The 21,801-nt window shown below is 42.1% G+C and overlaps 1 protein-coding gene across 6 annotated transcripts in view; it reads right to left on the reverse strand.

The window, feature by feature from the left end:
• PLEKHA7 (pleckstrin homology domain containing A7) overlaps positions 1-21,801 on the reverse strand; it is a 1,012,616-nt gene that overhangs the window by 344,707 nt on the left and 646,108 nt on the right. For all 6 annotated transcript variants that reach the window (XM_069223724.1, XM_069223723.1, XM_069223725.1 and 3 more), the window contains 2 exons: positions 8,027-8,099; positions 4,558-4,658 (listed from right to left, as the gene is read on the reverse strand). In XM_069223724.1, the coding sequence (XP_069079825.1) occupies positions 4,558-4,658; positions 8,027-8,099 (174 nt within the window). The remainder of the gene's footprint in view (positions 1-4,557; positions 4,659-8,026; positions 8,100-21,801) is intronic.

Below are 21,801 nucleotides of genomic sequence, written 5' to 3' on the forward strand. Positions count from 1 at the left end.
TCTGTTCTTTTTGAAATTATCATTCAGGGTCACAGGGGTAAAGAAGCTCTAAAGGAGTTCACTAACCATGTGCCACCCAGAAAGTGGTGCACAATTAGTGCCCCAAGATAGTACTCTTTGGAATCGAGTACAGATTTCCCTGGCGGCATCCAACATGAAGATTCAGTCACATGTTTCCATATCCCACAGAGGGGTCTATTTACTTCTTTCAAATGCAGTGAAAGATGAAGCATCAATTTCAAGCCATTGTTTTGTATTTCCCTGCTAGGCTCTTCCAAGCCCAGACACAATCTTAATAACCACTGGCAAAGCCAATAGGTCTTGCATCGTCCACCAACCTTTTCGCAATTCTCCCGTTGTTTTGTCATGGCTTTGCAAAACGTTATTGTTTGGGAAACTGCTAAGTGCTCGCCAATCTAAGAAGCATCATTGACTGAAGGTAAAAATGTTTTTTTGGTTTAAAAAAAAACATTAATTACCATAGTACTCCTGGGCACTGACGGTAAATACTTTGTGTGTGGATGTGCTCCTTGTGAGAGGCCAACATGCCATAACTTGTAGTAAAGTCAGCCAATGGCTGAAATGGGCCAACCGATTGCTCCTTGATGTATGTTCGAATGGGTGGGAGAAAAATGTGAATGACACAACCACAGACAAATGGATGAAGTGTGGCTGAAAACCACTGTAACTATGCCATACACATAACTCTAGAAAAAAAATCAAAGGATCTTGACTAAAACAGACCTAAAAAAGCCAATTGTTTTGCTACTGGCTTCCAAACCCCTGCCTTTAAGAATGAAAGAAAAAGGAAATGAAAGGAGAAAAACAAAAGAAAGAAAAGAGAAGACCGAAAGAAGGAACAAAAACAAAGAAGGAAGGAATGGAAGGAATAAAGAAAGGAGGAAAAATAATGAAAGAAAGAAAGGAAGCAAAGAAAGAAACAAAGAATGGAAAAAAGAAAAAGGAAATACAGAAAAAGAAATGAAAGAAAAAAGGCAATAAAAAATGGAAGGAAAGGAAAAATAAAGGATAGGAGGAAGGCAAGAAAAAAGAAGGGACGAAAGGCAGAAGGGGAGACGGAAACAAAGGAAGGAAAAAAGGAAAGAAAGATGCAACAGAAGGAAAGAGAAAGGAAAGAAGGCAGGAAGGATGAAAAAAGGAAGGAAAGAATGAAAATTAAAGGAAAGAAAGCAGGGAAGAAGGAAAGAAAGCAAAATGGAGGAAAGAAAGCAAAAAAGAAAAACAAAGAAAGCAAAGAAAGAAAGAATGAAATCAAGAAATAAGGCAGGAGAGAAAGTAAACAAGAAAGAAAGAAGAGAGATGGAATTTTAAAAAATGTGTTACAAGTGCTGCAAATTAAACACAATAAAAGCTATTTTTCTTAATGCGCAAAGTTCAATAAAGAACCATTGGTGAAACTGAATCCACAACAAACATGTTCTGAAGAATTGTCTGCTTATGAATTCATATGTATAATACTGAAGCTTTTGGTTTGTGTACTGCAAGCACAAAAAAAGAGGATGACTTAATATAGAGCAATTTCAAACAGACGCTGTGAAATACCAGAATTCAGAAACAAAGGGCACTCCAAAAATAATTTACAACACCACTGGCAGGCAACAGAAGCTGATAAAGCATGTAATGTGGCCTGTTCCTGTGCCTGCATCTGGTATAACGTGTCCTGCTTTCACCTCAGGTTCTAAACACAAAAGCAATACTAAAAACTAAAGTAATGATAAAGCAAAAACAAAAGCACTGGTACTGATGGGAACTACCTTGTATAGGGATGTGCTTATTGTGAGAGAGCAAAATGCAGTCATTCAAAGTGAAGTTAACCAGAGGCTGAAGCAGGCCGACCCATTACCCCTTGCTGTGTGCTATAATGGGCAGAAGCACAATGTGAATGATACAAAAATTGACCAATGGATGAAGAGATGTGGCTGAAATCACCTTTAAGAAAGTGTATTACACAAATAATTTAGTAAAATTAAAAGGCCTTGGGTAATGCCAGACCTAAGAAGAAATATTGTTTTTATAATTATCCAGGCACCTGGGTTGTTCTGAATGCACCAGAAACAGTGTGAGCACTCCACTTCTTGATGTATACTTCACTGCAAGTGAATAACTAAAAAAATACGCATTTACAAGAGCATGTGCATAAATAAGAACGACAATGGAAATACTATGAAAATTAATTTTCTAGTGGCATGGGATTTGTGTGTGAAAATCATTCCTAATCACCTGCAATTGTCTTAAACGTGTTGCTAATCACACACGCTTTGCATTTCATAAACATGCATACCTCTTGCTTGGAGCTATCAGCAAATTGAAGACTAGTTTTTCAATATTTTAAAATTACTCTGTGAAGAGGATTAAGCTGCAGAATTGACCCTGACCCTATCATTAAGTGATGCATCACCCCCTAGCTGTGAGGATAATGGTAAGCTTTACTCTATAACTAGACAGAAACTCGCACTGTAAAAAAACTAAGTAAAAGGTACACAGGTATCTGCTCAAACGTCCACCTGCAGTGATCAAGAATGTGCTCTAGTATTGCTGTCTTAGCTGAGTACCTTTTAACCTTAAAAATATACTTTTTCATTCTTATGAATTTCAAACTGCAGCAAAAACATGGAGTGAATATTTTTATATGAATAGAGTACTGCATTAGAAAGGCAAATTTACTTTCTATACCCAAAGAAATGTTGTTCAAACTATGCAACCCTAGCTGAAAACCAAGGGATCTACTCACACATACAAAATACAGGTACACATGAAATATTCGCTGTATAGTTTGTTGTTGTGAACCAAATCCATCTGAGATGATGCACACACCAATTTTGGTCAAGCCAGTGTTGCACTATTATATTCTGAATTTATGATTGCTACATGCCAACCCTTATTTGACACTTCAGCAATTTCAAATGGAACTGGTTTGTTTTATTTACGATTCTGCTTAGAAATGAGAGGTGACAAAAACAGCATTTCTTTTTGTGGTTCCTTTCATTGAAGCATGTGCACCTTTCCCCGACAAAAAAAAAACATGTTGGAAGTACATAACATGGCTTAACATGTATTCCTATACAATATAATTTCAACTACTCATCAGGTTTTTCAGAAAACATTATTGTGATGGGTGCCATATCTAGACTCATGTCTTCTGGTTACAAACCAGATGCCTAACCATGAGACCACAACTTTCTGAATTCTAGATTGAGTTGTTCTCTTGATACACAAAGAAGTCATTAAAAAAATATTTTAAAAGTTGCAAAATAGTTGGATGCCTTATTGGTTTCCCCCCTCTACAGCTTCATAACCCACTTTTGTAAAGAAAACAGCAGACACAATCGTAATTTAGAACTCTGAAATGTTAACGATTTACAATTCATGTTTTGAATTCCTTTTTTTGGGGGGGAGGGACTTAAATCAGAATTTATAACAATAAAATACATACTTTTTCCATCAAATGTTTAACGTATCATCTATAGTAATGCAGGAACAATCTTTGCTTATTTGCTCAATTAGGTTGTGCGAAGAAGGCAGCTGGAATTACCGAACACATAGAAAAGTAACAGATTATCTAGGTGTTTGGAGGCCTTTCAAAGCCTCAATCCCACTTTATTGCCTGTTACTTAAAAGCTCTCTCCCTTTATACTCTAATCATGATCTATTTTGAATAATGCATAGTACAATAAGTGTAGACTTCATAAACTCAAATGTTGCATGTTAAGAATAAGTTATTAGAGGAATGTTTATTCATTGTGAACCTAGTCTCATACCCATATTGCATATTAATTAGTTTGAAAATGTTCAATACATTAAAAATGTAATTGTAAATAAGTATGGAAGTGCGTACGTTAGAGCTGCACTTGAAGCAATGGTTGATGAACACCTTAGATTAAAAAGTTCCACAACATACCTCATCATAAAAGGAGAGGAAACACTTTTTCCAAGATACACAAAAGTACATTTACAGGGAAAGATTATTAAACATTCATTATAGTGCAATATTTTCAATAAAACACTACTAAGCCAACTTCATCCTATTTTTGAGTCTTAGTAACTGTTCTACGAACTAATTCAGAGGCCCAATGAGATTTCCTTCAGAGATTCCATTTGTACCTCAACTACAAACCAACATCCTCTGTCCAATTTACAAAAGGACATGAACTGACATTTTGGATAATGAACAATAATCTATGCTTCTTATGTTGTCCTCCACTGTAGGTGGTAATAACAGAATTAAATTAAAACAGATACACACTCTTTAAATAGCCACACATTTGAAATATGCATAAATTCTTTAATATATCTGAGATACATGCCTGCAATATTACGTCAAGAAGTATTTTGAATAATCAGAATAAATAGAAAACACAAGAATTATCTGTTGATAAACGCTGACTTTCTTTAGAAATTAAAATAATACATCAGGGTATTTTAACGACAATATGAAGCAACAATACATCAATACCGGAAACAATAACAGAATAACTGAGAAAAAAAAACATTCTGCCCATTAAATAGAACAGAATTAATGTAATTTTGTTACTGTACCTTAAAAGAATACTTCCGGTTAATGCGATCTTCTGGACCAACAGGAGAGACTACATACCCAGGCAATGGTATGCTACCCAATACTGCCTCTTCACGGCTGTCTGTTTAAATAAATAAAAAAAAAAAGATCTATTATTAAACTAAGTGGTACAACAAGAAAGTGAAGAATCTGGAAACAGATTTACACTGGTAGTGGCATATATCCTAAAATAGGTCAATATAAGATCCCAATGTCAAAAGACTGTAACCTGGAAATAATAGGCCTGATTGATATTTTAATTCCAAAAAGAACTCCATATGCCTACCCATATAGTCATATATTAATTGGCTTTAGAATTGATATGGTGCTAGAAAGTAACATGGGAATGCAGATATAGTTACGTTATGGTCACTGCAGTTTAAAGACAGTTACAATAATGACGTTTCTGACAATTATCTATAAGGTGTCAGCCCTAAAACCACCTTAAATCTTCAAACACATTGAGGGCAACTGTTTGTAGCCTATGACAGTTTAAGCTTTCCAGGAGTTCTCAAATATGCAAGGATTTGTGCATGAGTAGATGAAGTGGTGTGCATTTGTTCAGCAATAATTATTTAGAGGAAGGGTGATTTCAAGTTAATATACTATTATGTTTAACTCCATAAATAATTATTTCTTCCCATGAGGAAAGCCTTTCCAGAATGCTACTACCTTTTCTTTTCTGACCCTTGATAATTCACTTTGAAGGAATTAAAATCTATATCCAGGGTAGAAAAGCACATTGCACATGTTTGTGGATAGCCAAAAAGTTGCAAGATTGTTGTTATTCACCACCTTTCAAAGTATCCCAGGACTGAACCAACCACATGTAAATTCACAACATTCCTCAACTAATTTTCCAAGTGTGTAAATCTAATGTACATTAACAATGTCTAAACACCAAATGTGAAGCACACAAAACTCAAATCATTTGTATTTCTAAGTTTAACTTGGATGAGCAAAAAAGTTAGTAACTCACAGGAGAGAGATCAAAGGCATTTGATGGAGGGAGAAATGTCAAAAGCAGCCATAGCGATATTTTGAAGTCACATACAACACAGACAGAATCATAGATACAAGATAATTATGGGAGAAGTAAGCTCTCAAAGGCAAAGACAAGTGAACTAAGAAAGCTGAATGATTTCTGAGGGTGGGATGCAATTGATTTGAAAAGTGTGATGTTAAGACAGAAGGTGAAGGAAAACTTATATCAACGATGTCTATAAAGTGTGTTTGAGTAGAGGAAAAAATAGATAGCTCAAATTAGCAAGCAATCATTATATGAACAGCTGCAGCATTATTAAGTAAATAATTATTAAATTACCCATCAAGACCCAAGATGCTGATAGATGGAAAAAAATAAAAAATTGTCTGTGATCTTCACAAAATGAGGGAAGGGGATCCGGATGATAGATCATTTGAAGGCAGTAGGTTGAGAAATTTTAACTAAGTGAAATTCAAAACATGTTGTTGGGAAGGTAACAGTATATAAAAAGGTATAAAATGAGGTTGGAACAACAGGCCTACATGCTTCCTCCAAGACAAGACAGAAAAGGCAGTTAGAAAAACCTAAGGCGTAGAACAAGATTTCAACAGGCACTGATGTGATCACTCTAAATTGGTCAAATAATAAGGGACCGCCAATATCAAGTTAAAGCAATATGATTATTATATGATGTGGGGTTGTTATGAATGGCACACACATCTACATCTAGAAAGGCAAAGTAAAGACACATAAGGGAGGGTTGTTAAAGGAAATGCAAAGGGAATATAACTTAAGCACACTGCCACAGGAACAGCCCAGTTCTTCTAGATGCTGAAAGTGATAGAAAGTCAATATCATTAACTCAAATTTTCTGTACAAGGATACTCCGTTGAAGACCCTTTATGTTAATAAGTTTTATAGAGGTGGCCTATTGACCAAGATATCACTATCCCTTTGCAAATCTGCCACTCGCCATGTGTCATTACTACAGAAGAAAAGACACACAGAGTAGAATTGGCAATGAGGAAAGCAGAGAGTAGTGCAATGAGCTCCATTACACTTGGGTGCTGCAGAGTGAGTAAAGTAGCAGACATATCCCTGGCGAGGCACCTTCAATGAGGAGTCCGGGACATCATTAGGAATAAGGTTGGGGTTAGCAGAAGGATCTTTGGGCTAAAGTTAATCTTAGCACTAGGGTAAGTATGACCTATATGTTTAAAGTTAGAGTAAGGCTGGGGTAAAGATTAGAATTACTATGGGTGAAGATTTTGAGATCCACTTACTCTCTAAAGGTAGTGTTCACTGACGTTTTGGTATTGTAATAATATTAACTATTAATGCATAGTTGTTCATAAGGATACTTCATAATAAGTACCACATAACAGTAATTGTTCCTTAAAGTAGTCACCCTCAGGGTAGAGGTGATAAGCTGAATGAGGAAATATTATACACTTCAGTGGTACTACAAAGTAAAAAGAGAAGGTATTCCAGGACTGAGCACTGTGGAATTCCAACAGGTAATTGAGTTTGTGCAGAGACTTGGGAGCATCAGGAGACAGACAAGGAATAAACAGAGAAGCAGGAGAAGAATAACATTACAGTTGTCAAAATGGTGCCAATTGAGGGAGCCAAGATTTTTTTGTGATATTTACATAACAGCAAGAGGCAAAGCAGTAAGTAAATGGGAAGAGGGAGAAATGGGTTGGAAGAGAACAGGCACAGTGGATAAAAATGTGGCCAAACCAATTGCTTGCTTGCCCAACACACTCATAAATGTTCACCATACGCCAGCCATCAGAAAGTAAAGTAGATCCCTCCAGGAAGTGATTTTGTAAAATGGTTTAAACACTGCTAGGCATTCTTAAAATCATAGTTTCGGGCTGGTGTGATTACTTTAAGAGTTGCCTATGAATAATATGAAAGTTTTGATCTGTTACCAGACATCTTTCAAAACAATGCTTATGCTCTTGGGTTACAGCTTTATTAGTTATCCACTTACTGACAATAAAGCTACATGCAATATGGACCTGATTACCAGTTGCACATTACAGGGGAAAGAACAAAACTGCATGCACTTTTCTGTAACAGTACGGTACCTCTGCACCATTACTATGCAATCATAGGTACAACCCCTTGGAATGGAATAGGGAATGCCCTCTCTGTCAAAAAAGAGGTGGGGGAATGAAGCTTAGCTGCTCCTGCAGCCAAAATCTCGTGATTTTTCCAGCCAGAATCGCCGGCTGAAAAAAACTGTGTATGGTTCGCCTACACCCGGAAAAATCGAGAGTGGAAAAACCTACCCATTCTGAATTAGGTGGAGAGAAATTCCATGTGGTCATTTTATTCCACCGGACTAAGAATCGTGGCACAGGCGGAAACGGGAACATATTTAACACCTTCATTGGAAGCACAGTGCTTTTATTTCTTTCCCAAGTGAAAACTGATACTCTGCATTATTCACTCACCTTTATAGTAAAACAAACAATAATCAGCCAGCACAAACCATCGTCTTTTCCACAAGCGCATACCGGAACTATCCTAAAAGTGGAAACAAACAACAGGTGTTCACTTTTTTAATATTAGTAAATATGGCTAGAATACATTCCGGATGGGAGGCCTATGCGACTGCTGTGTGTGACTTAGGGCCAGATGTACCAAAGGATTTTACCCATTCTGTTTCTATGGGAAAATGCTTTCGTACATATGGCCCTTTGAGCAGCGCGTAGTGTAAAAATGTTTATAAAAAAAAGTTCTCATCATTTGACAAAATTATATACAAACACATACCCCACCTACGCTAACCCATTACTTAACCACAACTGTGGTTAAGTTCAGTTTGGGCTGTACAAGATATAAATGTGCATTATTGTTGCTGTTGTCATTATTATCTTCAACATTATCTAGGGAAAACACACAAACTTGGTCTCATAGTCCATAACTCTGAAAATCACTTTGTTATTTACTACAAACTTGATGAAAGCAATCTAAATAAAATACTTTAGCAGCAACATTTAATATTAGAGATGAGTAATGTTTTTCACCAAAGGGTTCCAAGTGGCATCAGACAGACAACAAAAGCGAAGCGCGAGTTGTCTATGATGTCACTCAGAGCCTCGAAGTGAAAAACATCCTCATAAATCACTTTTTACCCATCTATTTTATGTTATGTATGACCCCCCCAAATCATCTGATCCTGATTTCAACTTCTATGTAGGGGCAAAGGAGTAATGAGGGAGCCATACAGAATAAAACATGCCTAGCGCCTATTCTCTGTGCCTTCCCTCCTCTCCAGGAATTGTGATCCTTGCTGACCATTGTTGCTCTGACAGGCTCTCAGAGAGCCCAACCAGAGCAGCCCAGAATTTCATGATTTACTAACTGTGAGTAATACATTCTTTTACCCACTGTTCTTACATCATAGCAGTTAATTACTGGATTCAGAATCCACTTGTTCATGCTAATGACTCTATGAGAGCCATGCATAACTAAGTTATAAACAATGCTCTCTAACGTGAAGCAGTACAGCATGACAATCCAGTACACTGTGCCATAACCCAAGCCAATGTGATCTGCAAAAATGACTGAGGTAACACATTATTAATGAGGTCACTCAAAAAAGCGCTTCAACTTTTGAAATGTCTCCCACGCTTAGCCAGACTCTGAGTGCTAAAAGTATGGCAAACTTAATCAAGTATTGATAGAACTTTACTGGCTACACCCGGAGAAAGAACTCAGCTCAAGCAAGAATGTCCCATATTGAAAGCTCTTAAAAACTAAAATCCTGCTTACCACAAGTCCACTATAAATGTATTGGACACACCAAAAATACAAATTTAAAAAGGATTTCAGAAATGATGCTAAAGTATCGAAATCCTAGAAGGCTGAGACAAAATCCTTTTCTGGTAATCTACACAAGGAACTGAGATGTCAAGAAAACTATTTCTCAATTTGAAAAAAAAAATGATATCGTTAGTCAATTTCTACATTATCATGTAATTCATATTTTCCCCTCTCCTTCCCTCATTAGCGCCTGCTAATTATCTAAATGCAACTTTCCTTAAGTCCAAGCAGCAATTTACCTTGCTTTCCCATGCCCTTGTCTTCCCTGTTATCATGTACTAGGTACCGTAAAATGGATGTCATTTCTACTTTTATTCCTTTGTGTGATATGTATTTTTTTCACAGACCACAGTCTTATAATTTATTAACTGTAAAAAGCATTCACACACCAGGGTACGTTTTTCCTTGACAGAATACCAAGACATAGGGTATAAAGGGGTCCAATTGAGAACACTACCCACCGTGGAGGTCCTTTATTAGACAATTATGCTCTAGTGAGATGAAGCAAGACATAGGCAGTGTAGTGTGGTCACAAAGTTTAGCCACAGGAAGTTATTACAATCTTTAAAGTTTTGAAAATCCAAAAGACAAGTTTCCCTTTTGTATGCCTGCTGGGCGATCTTTATTGCTAGGCGAATGTTATTTTAGTCCATGCACTCTTATTTCATATATTGGTTTTATATAGCATATTTGGTGAGCAGGAGGTTAAAAATTATGTAGAAAGGCAGTTGATGGTTTGAGGCATCAGAAGGGATAGCCAACCTCAGACAGGCACTGTGTTCAGTTAGAGAACACAGCTGAATAACAAGAGGTAAGATAATGGATAATCACACCACAGAGTACACCAAATTAGGAATGTTTTCAGGCCTCTTCAGAATCTTACATCATCTGTGTCTTGCTTGAGAGACAGTTGAAGGGGTTCCACTGATGCTTGAACATGTGTCAAACCACCCTAAAACTCCTTCCACTGAACCTCAATAAACTGAGGGAAAGACTGTTTTGGGATGTCCAACTTAACCATCTGGCCAGCTGGTAATGTAAGGACAGTCTAATGAGGCAGATGGGGTGACCACTCTAGCACTGCTTTGTGGACTATGCAGATCATTCTGAATTAATCATCTGTTTAATCAGATGGCAGTATACATACACAAAAGCAAGGAAAATATGTCTCATGCACTGCTTGCTTTTGATGACAATAAGATGTACTTTTGCGCAAATCCACTGGTAACCCACCAAATATGCTGTTGGAACAGTCAGTACATGAAATAACTACTGCATGTACCAAAGCAACTACTAAAGCCAGAGCAGCAATGGTCAAATTTCACTAAGGATGATTAAACAAAAGAATGTTTACCTGTGGTATCAGCAAAAGGCTGGCTTTAAACATTGCTCTCAGAGGGTATCTACTGGATTGGCATGGACCGAGGTCAGATGGGTGCAAGGGTGAAGGGGCCTCCTCTGGCCAACAGAAGGGCCTCTGCATTCGATCCATTTGGCCTCAAATGAGTGTTTCATTTTTAAAAAAGTTAAATTAGGCATGATATTTGTAGCAAAAGTGCCTTTTCTGTATTGTTATTGAAATTTTTTGCCTTTTTCTGAGCCTTACTTTTGCAGTTTTTCTTGTTTTAACTACGTTCACCTTACTACTCCTAAACAGGAGTAAAGCGCCTGTGTTCCCTCTTTAAACACCGTGAAATTGACAAACTTGACTAGCATATTTAACTTGCCAATAAGTTCCTAGTATACAGTGTAGGAAATTTAACCATGGCCTGGAAGTTAAATGCCACCTATGGATTGAATATTGTGCCATCAAGAGAGTGGGCCAATAAAACATAGCATTAGGCATGTGAAGTCTGACTGTAGCAGCCTAAAATAGTGTCCTGAAACCATTCATCAGAATAGCCTCTTTTAGCCGGTAGGAAACTGTTTTTCTAACTATTATTAAGTCACTCCGAAGTAAATCCTATCACTCACAAGGTAGGGTGCCTGATATTTAGTAGTGCAACACAGGTGAAATTAAAGTGGGCATGTTCCTCCAGTGACTAGTCCCCAAATGTTATTTTCACTGGTAAGGCTGTGATTGGATCCTAGAAAATGTCAAAGTACTGATCATAAACTTTAATCTGTAACCATGAACTGGAAATGGCGAAAATAATCTTGCAATTCAATATATTTATATATTAAAAGTCCAACTCATTAGTGACGTTGGATTTTTAATAAATATTTAGGAAAAGTAACGTATAGAAGCTCTGGGAGGCTAATTTACATTAGCTCCCCAGGAGCTGTCAAGCCAAGTTCTTGAATTAATGAGCTGTGAAAACTGCTCCCAGAAGAGAACAATGGCTTATGCCAAGAGACAGAAGGGACTAGGTGTGGGGCATTTGAGCCTTATCAGCTCAGGAAGGACAGTTGGGGTGGGTCCAGGAACTTGTTTAACTTGAAAAGGACAGGGTGAAATCTTTGGTGCCAGGAAAGACTTGAAGAAGGGGAAGACTTGGTTCTCAAAGCTCACACTAGATGGGCTGGCACCAAGCCCATTGAGAGAGTACCTACCTCCAGAAATGGTTTGCAGTGAACACATGGGAGAAGACTGCTCATTTCCATGACCACATTCCTGGATTGACACATGTTCATTGCACAAAGGAGAAACTGCATCCCCATCTTGGATTTTAGGAGTGAGGAGCCCTGTGGAATTGTTTGCCGTAGGGCAACAGGACCTGCTGAAAATGTGACTAGGGCAGTGCCCGGTGGACTTTCTTACTATTAGTTAGAGAGTGTCTTGGAGTCGCCCCACCCTCTGGCTAGTGCCAACCATAAATGTGACACCCCAGAAAGCCCTTCTCAGAACACCTTCTGGACCTATGGATGACCAGAAGAGGACTGGACCTGTGGTCTGTGATTTGAGAGGAGCTCTCAATAGCTAGACCTGCTCCCTCTTGTACCTAGGACAAATAAGTGACTCCAAATGTTCGTTCACTACACATACAGGATGCTATAGCTGCTATCATCATGATTGTTATATTCCTGCTAGATGTTTTTTTTTATTATATAGGACGCAATCCCAAGGGAAGAAGGATTTTTCAAGTGTGTAGTACACATTACTTTATCTCTTGGGAGGAGTCTATGCTTATTTTTAACCCTAATGAAACAAACTGTGGGGAAGTAATTTTAGAGATAGGTATCGTGCATTGTCTGCTATTTTATGCTCATTGTATTTTGTATCTCATGTCAAAGTTTTCAAAAACATTAGGTTGAACATTGATTACATCTTGCATGCATGTGGAGGTGTTTTTTTTTTAAGAATAAGCTCTTCATAGGGTTATTGATGCATTGCAAATAAATATCTTAATTGAAGTAAATACTTAATACATTTTGATACTTGATTTTACGCAAGAGAATAGAATGGAAGACAAACAGTAGAAGGTAAACACTAGTCTACATTTAAATATTTAAAAGTACAGAAAAAGGGTGTCTGTTAGATCTTGCATTCTTGGCATGGTATTTCCCCAAATGTTTTGCCTTCACCTCTCTTATTTTTCTGAATGTGTTCTTGTTGATATCAGGACGGCTAACCAGTGCTAGACTGCTTATGCCCTCTCCCTAAAACATGTGAAATTGGGCCTATATCAGATTGGCACCTTTAATTTATTTAGAGTTCCCTAGTATATGGTACTACATGTACCCAAGGCCTGTAAATTAAATGATAGTAGTGGGACTGCAACACTCATTGAGTCACCTGCAATTGTAGCACATTAAAACATGTCTCAAGCCTGCCTTTATGGACTGTAGTGCAGTTTTAAACAGCCTTAAGTTAGGCCCTAAAGGCTCATAGGGCAGGGGAACCTTGTATATAAAACGTAGGACAAGTGGGTTTACACTTTACATGTCCTCCTAGTGAAAAACTCCTAAAGTCATTTTTCACTACTTTAAGGCCTGGCCCTCCCGTTGAATAACACTGGGTTACCTTATTACATTTAATAAGTGCTAATTGTGGATTGGAATCACGTAGAAATGTCAGATTTAGACTCAAATGAATTGTAATGTTAAATCCTCTTTAATGGTAAAGTCGGATTTTAAGTCACAACTCTGAAAATGGCAGTTTTAGAAAATGCTCTTGTCCTAGCCAATTCGTGCCTCTGCCAGTGTCCTGGGTCACATAGCTGTAAATGGCTCTTCTGTGACACAAAAAGGGTCTAGGTGTAGGGTAGCCCAGGATGGCTGGGGGCAGAGCCATTCCCTACCCCACTTACACTTAAAAAGGCTTGCCTTCACCACACACAAAGGTACCTGACACTAGCCTTTTGTCACCTCAGACTCTTTGGATCCTTGACAGGGGAAGAAAAGACCTTTCCAGAACCAAATGTGGGTAGGACGGGGTGTTCCCTCCCACACAAAAGCTGGCCCAGGAAGAACAACTCCTCATTACCTTCCTGTACCTGTGGAAGACTACAGAAGGACTGCCCTGCTGCTAGCAGAGGACTGTCGTGCTGCTACCAGAGGACTGCATTACTGCTTGAGGGAGAAACAGACCATCTCTTTGATTCCAGGACCAACAAAAGTGGCTCCAAGGGCCAGTTGGCTGGCCTCCAGTGTAGCTACATGGACATATCAAGCTCCTAAGGTCTTGAACCCTGCTTTTGGCCTCTGCTGGAGTCCTAACCCACCAAGTGGTGCCCCTGGCTCCTAGACCCGTGTTAATGGTGCTGGTGGTACTTCTCCAAAAGCAGGGACTTGAAACATTTTCTTTAAAAAGAAATACTGGGGAACCGACAGAAGACCTGGGCCTACCTTTCAGCCTATCTGCCCAAGGTGCATAGCCGGTTGGCCTAGTTTTTCTGTACCTGCTTCTACGTTCTTCTAGGCAGCAAATCCTATTCAGCAGGACTTTCCGGTGAAGGTAACAAGCATCTTGGAGCCCTTTTTGGCTACAGCCTGCAGCTTTGTCCCAATGGAGATTTTCAACTTCCAAAAACTTGTTTAAGTCCAAAGGTAAAAATCTTCACTATCCTCGATGGAGACCTCTGTGGCCTGAATATCTAGATTTTCCAATTCAGTGCATTTTCCTCTCATCCTAAGTGGCTTCACTGAGAATTTCTTCTGTGGCTCCCAGGTACTGATGACTCCTCCTCAGACACAGCCTGCTGCCTTGCCCCGCTGAATTCTACCTTCTCAGTAACTTTTCTTCAGAAATGCTTCTAAGTCCAAAGGTAAGCCAATACCAGACCCAATACACTCTTGTATCCGAACAGTGCTCCATCAAGGTCAGCCTTAACTTTTGACTTTCACTCGATCTTAAACAATCAGTTTCCTGCTGTTGGTACTTTGATCTTTTAGGTGCTGTATTTCTCTAAAAGCATGAAAAATTTATTATTCCAGTTCTACTGACTGAATTTAATTCATTTTGGTGTCATTTAATTTATTTGTTTCTCTGTTTTTCTAAATGGGTTTGGGATTTCTCTTTGTGGGGTGTTTTCAGTTTATTACTGTTTGTGTGCTGTATAAATATTTACACATTGCCTCTAAGTTAAGCCTGACTGCTTTTGTGCCGAGTTACCAGAGGGTTAAGCAAAGGTTAATTTAATGACTTTTGTGGTTTACCCTGACAAGGATTGCGGTTTTGCCTGAGCGGGGCTTCCACCCCCATTAAGAATAACCCAATTTCTTACAGCATCAACATGTGAAAATAGTAGTTGATGGGAAAATGTTCAATACTGTTGTCCTATTTAAAGTCACGTGACCCTTCACTTTAGTTCCTCTAAGTGAGAAAAGAAATTGTGACGCGGGTTTGTAAACAAGAATAATATATTCAAAAAGCAGCCAGTGGTTTATTAACCACTAAATTTACTCAAATATGTAACCACTAATATTGGGCTGGTTTACATATTACAGGAAGTTTAAAGGATTGTTTTATAAACGATTTAGGAACTAAATAGAAGGGAAGATGAATTTACCTGTCAGAGTTGAAAATAATTTTTTCTACCTGGTAGGCGATTTGATTTAAAAATGGGAAGTTTCAAGTAAATGTAGTAGGGCTCAAGGGCAAAAATAAATGAATAGAAGTGTCCCTAGGTTTTGGAGGGAGATTAATAAATGAATGAAACTGTATGTGTCTTTTTAGTATTATCATATGCATAATGGAGGGGCAAATATATTTATATATATATATATATATATATATATATATATATATATATATATATATATATATATTTTATTTTTTTTAACTTTGTTTATTGGTTTTTCTGCATCTGTTAGTAATCACTGGCACATAAATATACTCTTCTGTACAGGCCATAGTTAAGGATTCATGTTATACATTCCGGTCACACATGTTGACAGTTTTATTACTTTATCTGGTTAGTCGTTGTGCTGTCTACCATGTACGCTTCGTATCTATTCTCGTATTCGGTTCATGCTCGTGTACTCATCATCTCCATTTACACTATGACCACCTAATTGTTAAAATATCTGAACGTTAACTACTAAGAAACAAAAGAAACAAAACCATGAGCAGGTGGGATAAATGATGGCATTTAAGATCCTTTCTTTCCAGTGCATTTAGATCGCTCTACCATTGGGGTCCACTGGGGCGTACTCCTGTCCTTCCGTCCTTCCCTCCTAGTGTAGTTTCCTCCCGTTCTAGTAGGGATCCTTCCTGCCTTGATCAGTATAGCACTATCTATTCGGAGGGGTTTCCGGAGTCTTCCTTCCCTCATCCAAGTTTACCCTACACAATAAATTAGTGCGCCATCGCTCCTATCCCCCCCTCACTCATGTCTGACCCCACGCAGCCTCCTCTCTCCCTTCACCTCTCAACTCGGCCTCTTCTCTTAGCATGCTGTCATGTCCACCCTCCCGAGGTCTCTCACACCCTCGCCTTCGATCCTCCCAGGCCTCCATTATTTCCTTCCAGAGTGGGGCTATGTGCCTAGCCCTAATCCCCCATGCCTCCTCTCTCTGAAGCGCCTGAAACTCAGCTTGGGCCCATATCGAGACATCTGCTCTCCAGTCCTCAAATTTCAGCCCAATCTGGGACTCCCAGGTCAACGCTATCTGGCACCTGTACAAGACCACTGCAAGATCTATAAACCTGCTACCCACTCTCTTGGATGCTGGTCTCCCGCGCAATCCCAGTAGGCACAGGTAGGGGCCCATGTGCAGTCGGATGCTGAGGGTCTCCCCCAGGTCCTCCAATACTTTAGTCCATCCCCCCTGAATGCTGGTGCAGTCCCAGATCATGTGATGAAAGTCCGGGTCCGTCGCCTGACATCTGGGGCAGTCCCTAGGCTCCCCCCCATATATCACAGTGATCCTGTGTTGGGTGAGGTATGTTCTGTGGATATAATTGTATTGGATATATTGAAACTGTGTGTTTCTAGATAGTTTCCGAGGGTATGGTAACACCCTCTGCCACTCTGTATCCGTTAGTTCTCTACCCACTGTCTCCTCCCATTTTGCCCTCAGGGTCTGTAAGGGTTTTAGAGTAGCATCAATGGCAGCCTTGTAGAGTTTGGTGACCAGATGGCTGTCCGTTCCCCCGTCAGTAGTAAGTGTAATAGGGCATGTGCCTCCGATTCTGCGTTCACTGTAGGCCATAATCATCGCACCGCTAGGACCAGCATTTGGTATGTCAAGAATTGGCCCGCTGGGATCCCCTCCTCTTCCGCTAGTCCCACAAAGGGTCTCAGCACCCCATCCTTAAAGAGATCCCCTATCGTCAACACCCCCCGCCCAGGTCCAAGCCCTGACCTGGCCCCCACTTAGGGTGCCGCCTGATGCACTTAACGGTATCCCAGCCAATGGTAGCCCTAGGGAATAGGCCACCTTCACCCCTGTCTGCCTCAGGCACTTCTTCCAGCAGGAAAGTGCTGCTGCCAGCAGGACCGACCACCCGGACTTAAGGTTTCCAGCGCCTAGCAGGTCCACCAGTACGACCTCCGCCGCTATCTCACCACTGGCCACTCTTAGTCCTGTCTGATGCCCCCCCCCGAGACCCACCTAGCCACCTATTAAAGCTGGCATACCTGGTAGTATAGCTCAAAATCTGGGACCGCCAGCCCCCCCTCCAGTGCAGGCCTGCGAAGAATAGAAAGCGACGTTCGTTGGCGTCCCCCGTCCCATAAAAGTCCCCTAAGGAGTGCATTTACTTCCCTGAACCAGCTCCCCGTGCAGTCACCGGCAAGTTCATAAAAGAATAGAGGAGGCGTGGTAACATTATAATTTTAGTTAAGGCCACCCGGCCCATCATTGGGAGTCTCAGAGAGCACCAGAACTGCACAGCGGATCAAAAGGAACCGAGGGCTGCCCCCAGATTCCCATCACGCAGATCACTCATATTGTGGAAAATCTGGATGCCCAAATACTTAAAAGAGCGTGGTGACCAGGGGAGATCAGCAGGGCATGTGGACGGGCGTCCGGCACCCTCAGACAGTGGAAAAACATGCGTCTTCCCCCTGTTGACCCTGAGGCCCGAGTGCACACTGAATCCCTCCAGTTGCGTCAATGCCCATGGGATCTCGGACTGGCCGTCTCGCAGATATATCAACAGGTCGTCTGCATAGAGCGAGATAATATGTTCCTCCTGACCCAGCGTCACCCCCCTACCCCGTCCCCCCACTCGAAACTGCGCCGCTAAGGGCTCAATGGCGATTGCAAATAGCAAGGGTGAAAGGGGACAGCCCTATCTCGTGCCGCGGCCTATGGGGTAGGACTCGGACACCGTTCCCCCGACTCGCGCCCTGGCCACTGGTCGGTGGTACAATAACTCCACCCAGTGTATCCAGTTCTTCCCCATCCTCATTCTCATCATCACTGCTTGGAAATAGTCCCACCTCACTGAATCAAGTGCTTTTTCTAAGTCTACTGATAGGAGCATGACCTCAGGTCGTCGCTCTGCTAGGGGCCCGTGCAGGATCGTAAACAACCGTCTGAGGTTAAGAGATGTGCTAGGTGTGGGCATAAAACCATTCTGATCCTCGTGTACAAGAGTGGGAATGTTTTGTAACAACCTATTAACCAGCACCTTGCTGAGGATCTTGAAATCGCAATTCAGCATGGACAAGGGGCGTAAGTCAGTCACCGATCTCTCATTAGATTTTGTCTAGGGTAGCGGAACCACGAGCGCCTCTCTCAGGGTCCCCGTGAGAATACCACTCTCAAAGGCTTCCGCCTAGAGGTCAACCAGTGCTGGGGCCAGTATATCAATATATGTCTTATAGAACTCCATGGGTAGCCCATCCGTGCCTGGAGTTTTACCCGCAGCCAGTTGTGTAATGGCCGTCTTCACCTCCTCTAGAGAGATCGGTTCTCCCAGACTACCCCTGTCATCTGACCCAAGGCCAACCAAGGAAAGGGACTCCAGGTGCTCCCCCACCATCCGCGGTAAGTCATCCCTTGGGTGTCTATACAGGGTCATATAGTAGGATCTGAAAGCATCATTAATCTCAGGCGGCGAGTAAACCTGGATCCCGACTACCCATCGCACACTTGTTATCGGGTCATTTCCTCCCGTGGGTTGTACCGACCAAGCAAGTGGTCTGCCCGCTCTGCCCTCTTCAGCCTATACGGACAACATATGCTTCCAATAATCGTGGCATCTCAATCTATTAAGTGTCTGATGAAATGTCTCTCTGGCCTTGGACAGTCTGCGGTTGGTTTCCGGGTCTTTTTCCTGCTCAACCTCCCTATCATGCAGGTCCTTTTCTAGCTGAGTCAGTTCGCTAACTAGAGCACGTCTGACCCCCACCGACTGTCCCAGGCAATGGCCCCTGGTCACTACCTTGAGTCTCTCCCATTCGTACTGTGGGATCCCGTGGAGCCTTTATTGATCCTCATATGTTCCCTGAGGTATGTCCGTAGCTCTGTACACTGGGTCCTCCAGCACCCGCGGCTGGAGTCTCCACATAGGTATTGGGGCCCTCATCTCTGCTCTTTGCCAGATGACCAGTAATGGGCTATGGTCCGATATAGTATGGCCCAAAAACTCAGATGAAACTATTTCGTGGGAAATGGAGCCCGAGCACACCACCGATCTATTCTAGTGTGTAGCTCATGTAATCACGAGTAGAATGAGTAGTCTCTGGTCTGTGGGTACTGTAGTCTCCATACATCTTCCACTCCCCAATGCCTAATCCATTCTCTAGGGATCACCACCATTTTGTGCGCCGCAGCTCCAGGCATGGGAGGGAAGGAGCGGTCGAGCCCCAGATCCAATGTGCAATTGAAATCCCCTGCAATTAAGAAGTGGTCTCCAGAGCACCTAGCCATTTGCCCTGATAACGTGAGCCAAAAGGAGGTCTGATCCTGATTAGGTGCATATATACAGCTCAGCACCACTAGTCTGCCTTGCAATCTACCCTCTACTATTACATATCTACCTTCTGTGTCCAAATCTATTGAGAGGGCCTCGAATAGAACTCCAGCCCTGATCCAAATTAGTGCCCTCTGGCATACGCCGAGTGTGCAGTGGCGAAAAGCTGTCCCCTCCATCTACGCCTCAGTTTATCCACCTCCTGTGTGGTAAGGTGCGTTTCCTGGAGCACTGCTATGTGCACACCCCTTCTCTTGAGGTAGGACAGGATTTTATGACGCTTAACCGGTGACCCCATCCCCTGAATATTCCAAGTTATCAGCTTGTAGGCCGTAAATTTGTGGGAACTAAGTCTAAAGGGATCGTCACCCCCCGTGGAGTCCACTGTTCCTCACCACTCTGCCATGTCTCAATCGTGCCATATACCATGATTCTAAAATAGCTAATCCTTTGCGCATGTAGTCGAACAAGAACATCAAACCCCAACTCCCTCTTCCCAGAGCAATACTGCAACATGCGGTCATCAAGTTTACACTCATTGAGCCAAACAGTAACATTAAGTCATATAGAATTCTCGCCATTTGATGATATCGGACGAGAATCCGAGTGGGGGGGAGATCATCATCGCACATAGGCCTTCAACCAAATAGCGGCCCCGGGAGGACAATCCATCATCTAACCTATTGCACTCTCTACAGGTCATCTGCAGATCGTGGAGCCACTACTGGGCCCCCATCAGCATGGTGAGAGTCTGAGTCTGTGGCGTACGTTTGATGATCCGAGTCCCCATCCTCTCTCCTCTGCGCTTTTGGCTGTGTGATGCTGTAGGTGAGGACCCAGGGTTTACTTCCATCTTATGTGCCTCTAACCATTCCCAAGCTGCCTCTGGCGACTGGAAGAATGTGCTGTGACTGTCTTGGATTACTCTCATTCTAGCTGGGAATAGGAGCGAGTATTGGATACCAGCATCTCTCAAGGTCCTCTTCACTGCCATGTAGGATGCCCTTTTGGTCTGCACCTCTGCCGTAAAGTCCGGGAATAAGGTCACTGATCCATTGTCGATCCTAAAAGGGCCTCCTTCCCTTGCACGCTGTAACAGGGTGTCCCTGTCTCTGTAGTGCTGCAATTTAGCTATAACGGTCTGCGGGGGACGGCCAGGCACTGCTGGCCTCGCCGGGGTGCTGTGAGCCCTCTCTAGAGCGAAAAATGGGGTAAGCCGTTCCGGGGCCACCACCTGTCGCATCCACGTTTCTAGGAATGTCACTGCATTGTTTCCATCAGCTCCTTCCGTCAGCTCAATGATGCGAACATTATTTCGCCGGTTGTGGCCTTCTGCATCCTCGGCACGGCGTTCCAGCCTCTGGACACAGTCTGTCAGTTGCTCAAGTGTGGTTTGTATCACCTGCTGCACTGGTGCACTCCTGTAAGCGTTGTCTATGCTTCCCGGACCCTGTCCACAAGTTTCTGGTGGTCTGCACGCAGCAGGCCCAATTCCACCGACACCTGGCAAATTTCTTGCTGAAGAGTTGTTTTGGACTCCTCCATCACCCCCAGAATCTTGTCTAGTGTCACCTGCAGTGAGTGTGGTACTGGTTCGGCTATTTTCAAAGTACTTTGGCCGCCAATGGGTTCTTTCCATTGCAGCCTACTCTTCTTGTGACTTTGGGTCGACATCCAGCCCTGAGTGGCGGGGTGCTCTCCCCCCAGGGGCCAGCAATGACCATGGTGCTCACATCTTCACCTTCTTCTCAGCCTGCCCTGTGTGAGTGCGGCCCAGGGGGATGGGTGCCTCCCCAGATATAGCTCGCTTCCAGCCTCTGACCACCTCTGGGCACCCCTTCTCCTCTTCCACAGGGGCTCCCTGCTCTCAGAGTTACTGTGCACACCCCCAGTTATTCTGCCGGACACGTCCCACCATTGCAGTCAGTCTGTTCTGCAACAGCTTCAATCGGCTCGGTGGCTCGGTGAATGAGTCTGGATCATTCATCCAGTTCTGCTCTCCATTCCTTGGGTCCATCCGCTGCCGTGACCAGTCGCGCCGCACGTGCTCTGTGTCCCACAGTCTCTGCCCTGGTACGTTCCCTTCAGGGC

Source organism: Pleurodeles waltl, chromosome 3_1 (assembly GCF_031143425.1).
Source record: "Pleurodeles waltl isolate 20211129_DDA chromosome 3_1, aPleWal1.hap1.20221129, whole genome shotgun sequence".
Classification (NCBI taxonomy): domain Eukaryota; kingdom Metazoa; phylum Chordata; class Amphibia; order Caudata; family Salamandridae; genus Pleurodeles; species Pleurodeles waltl.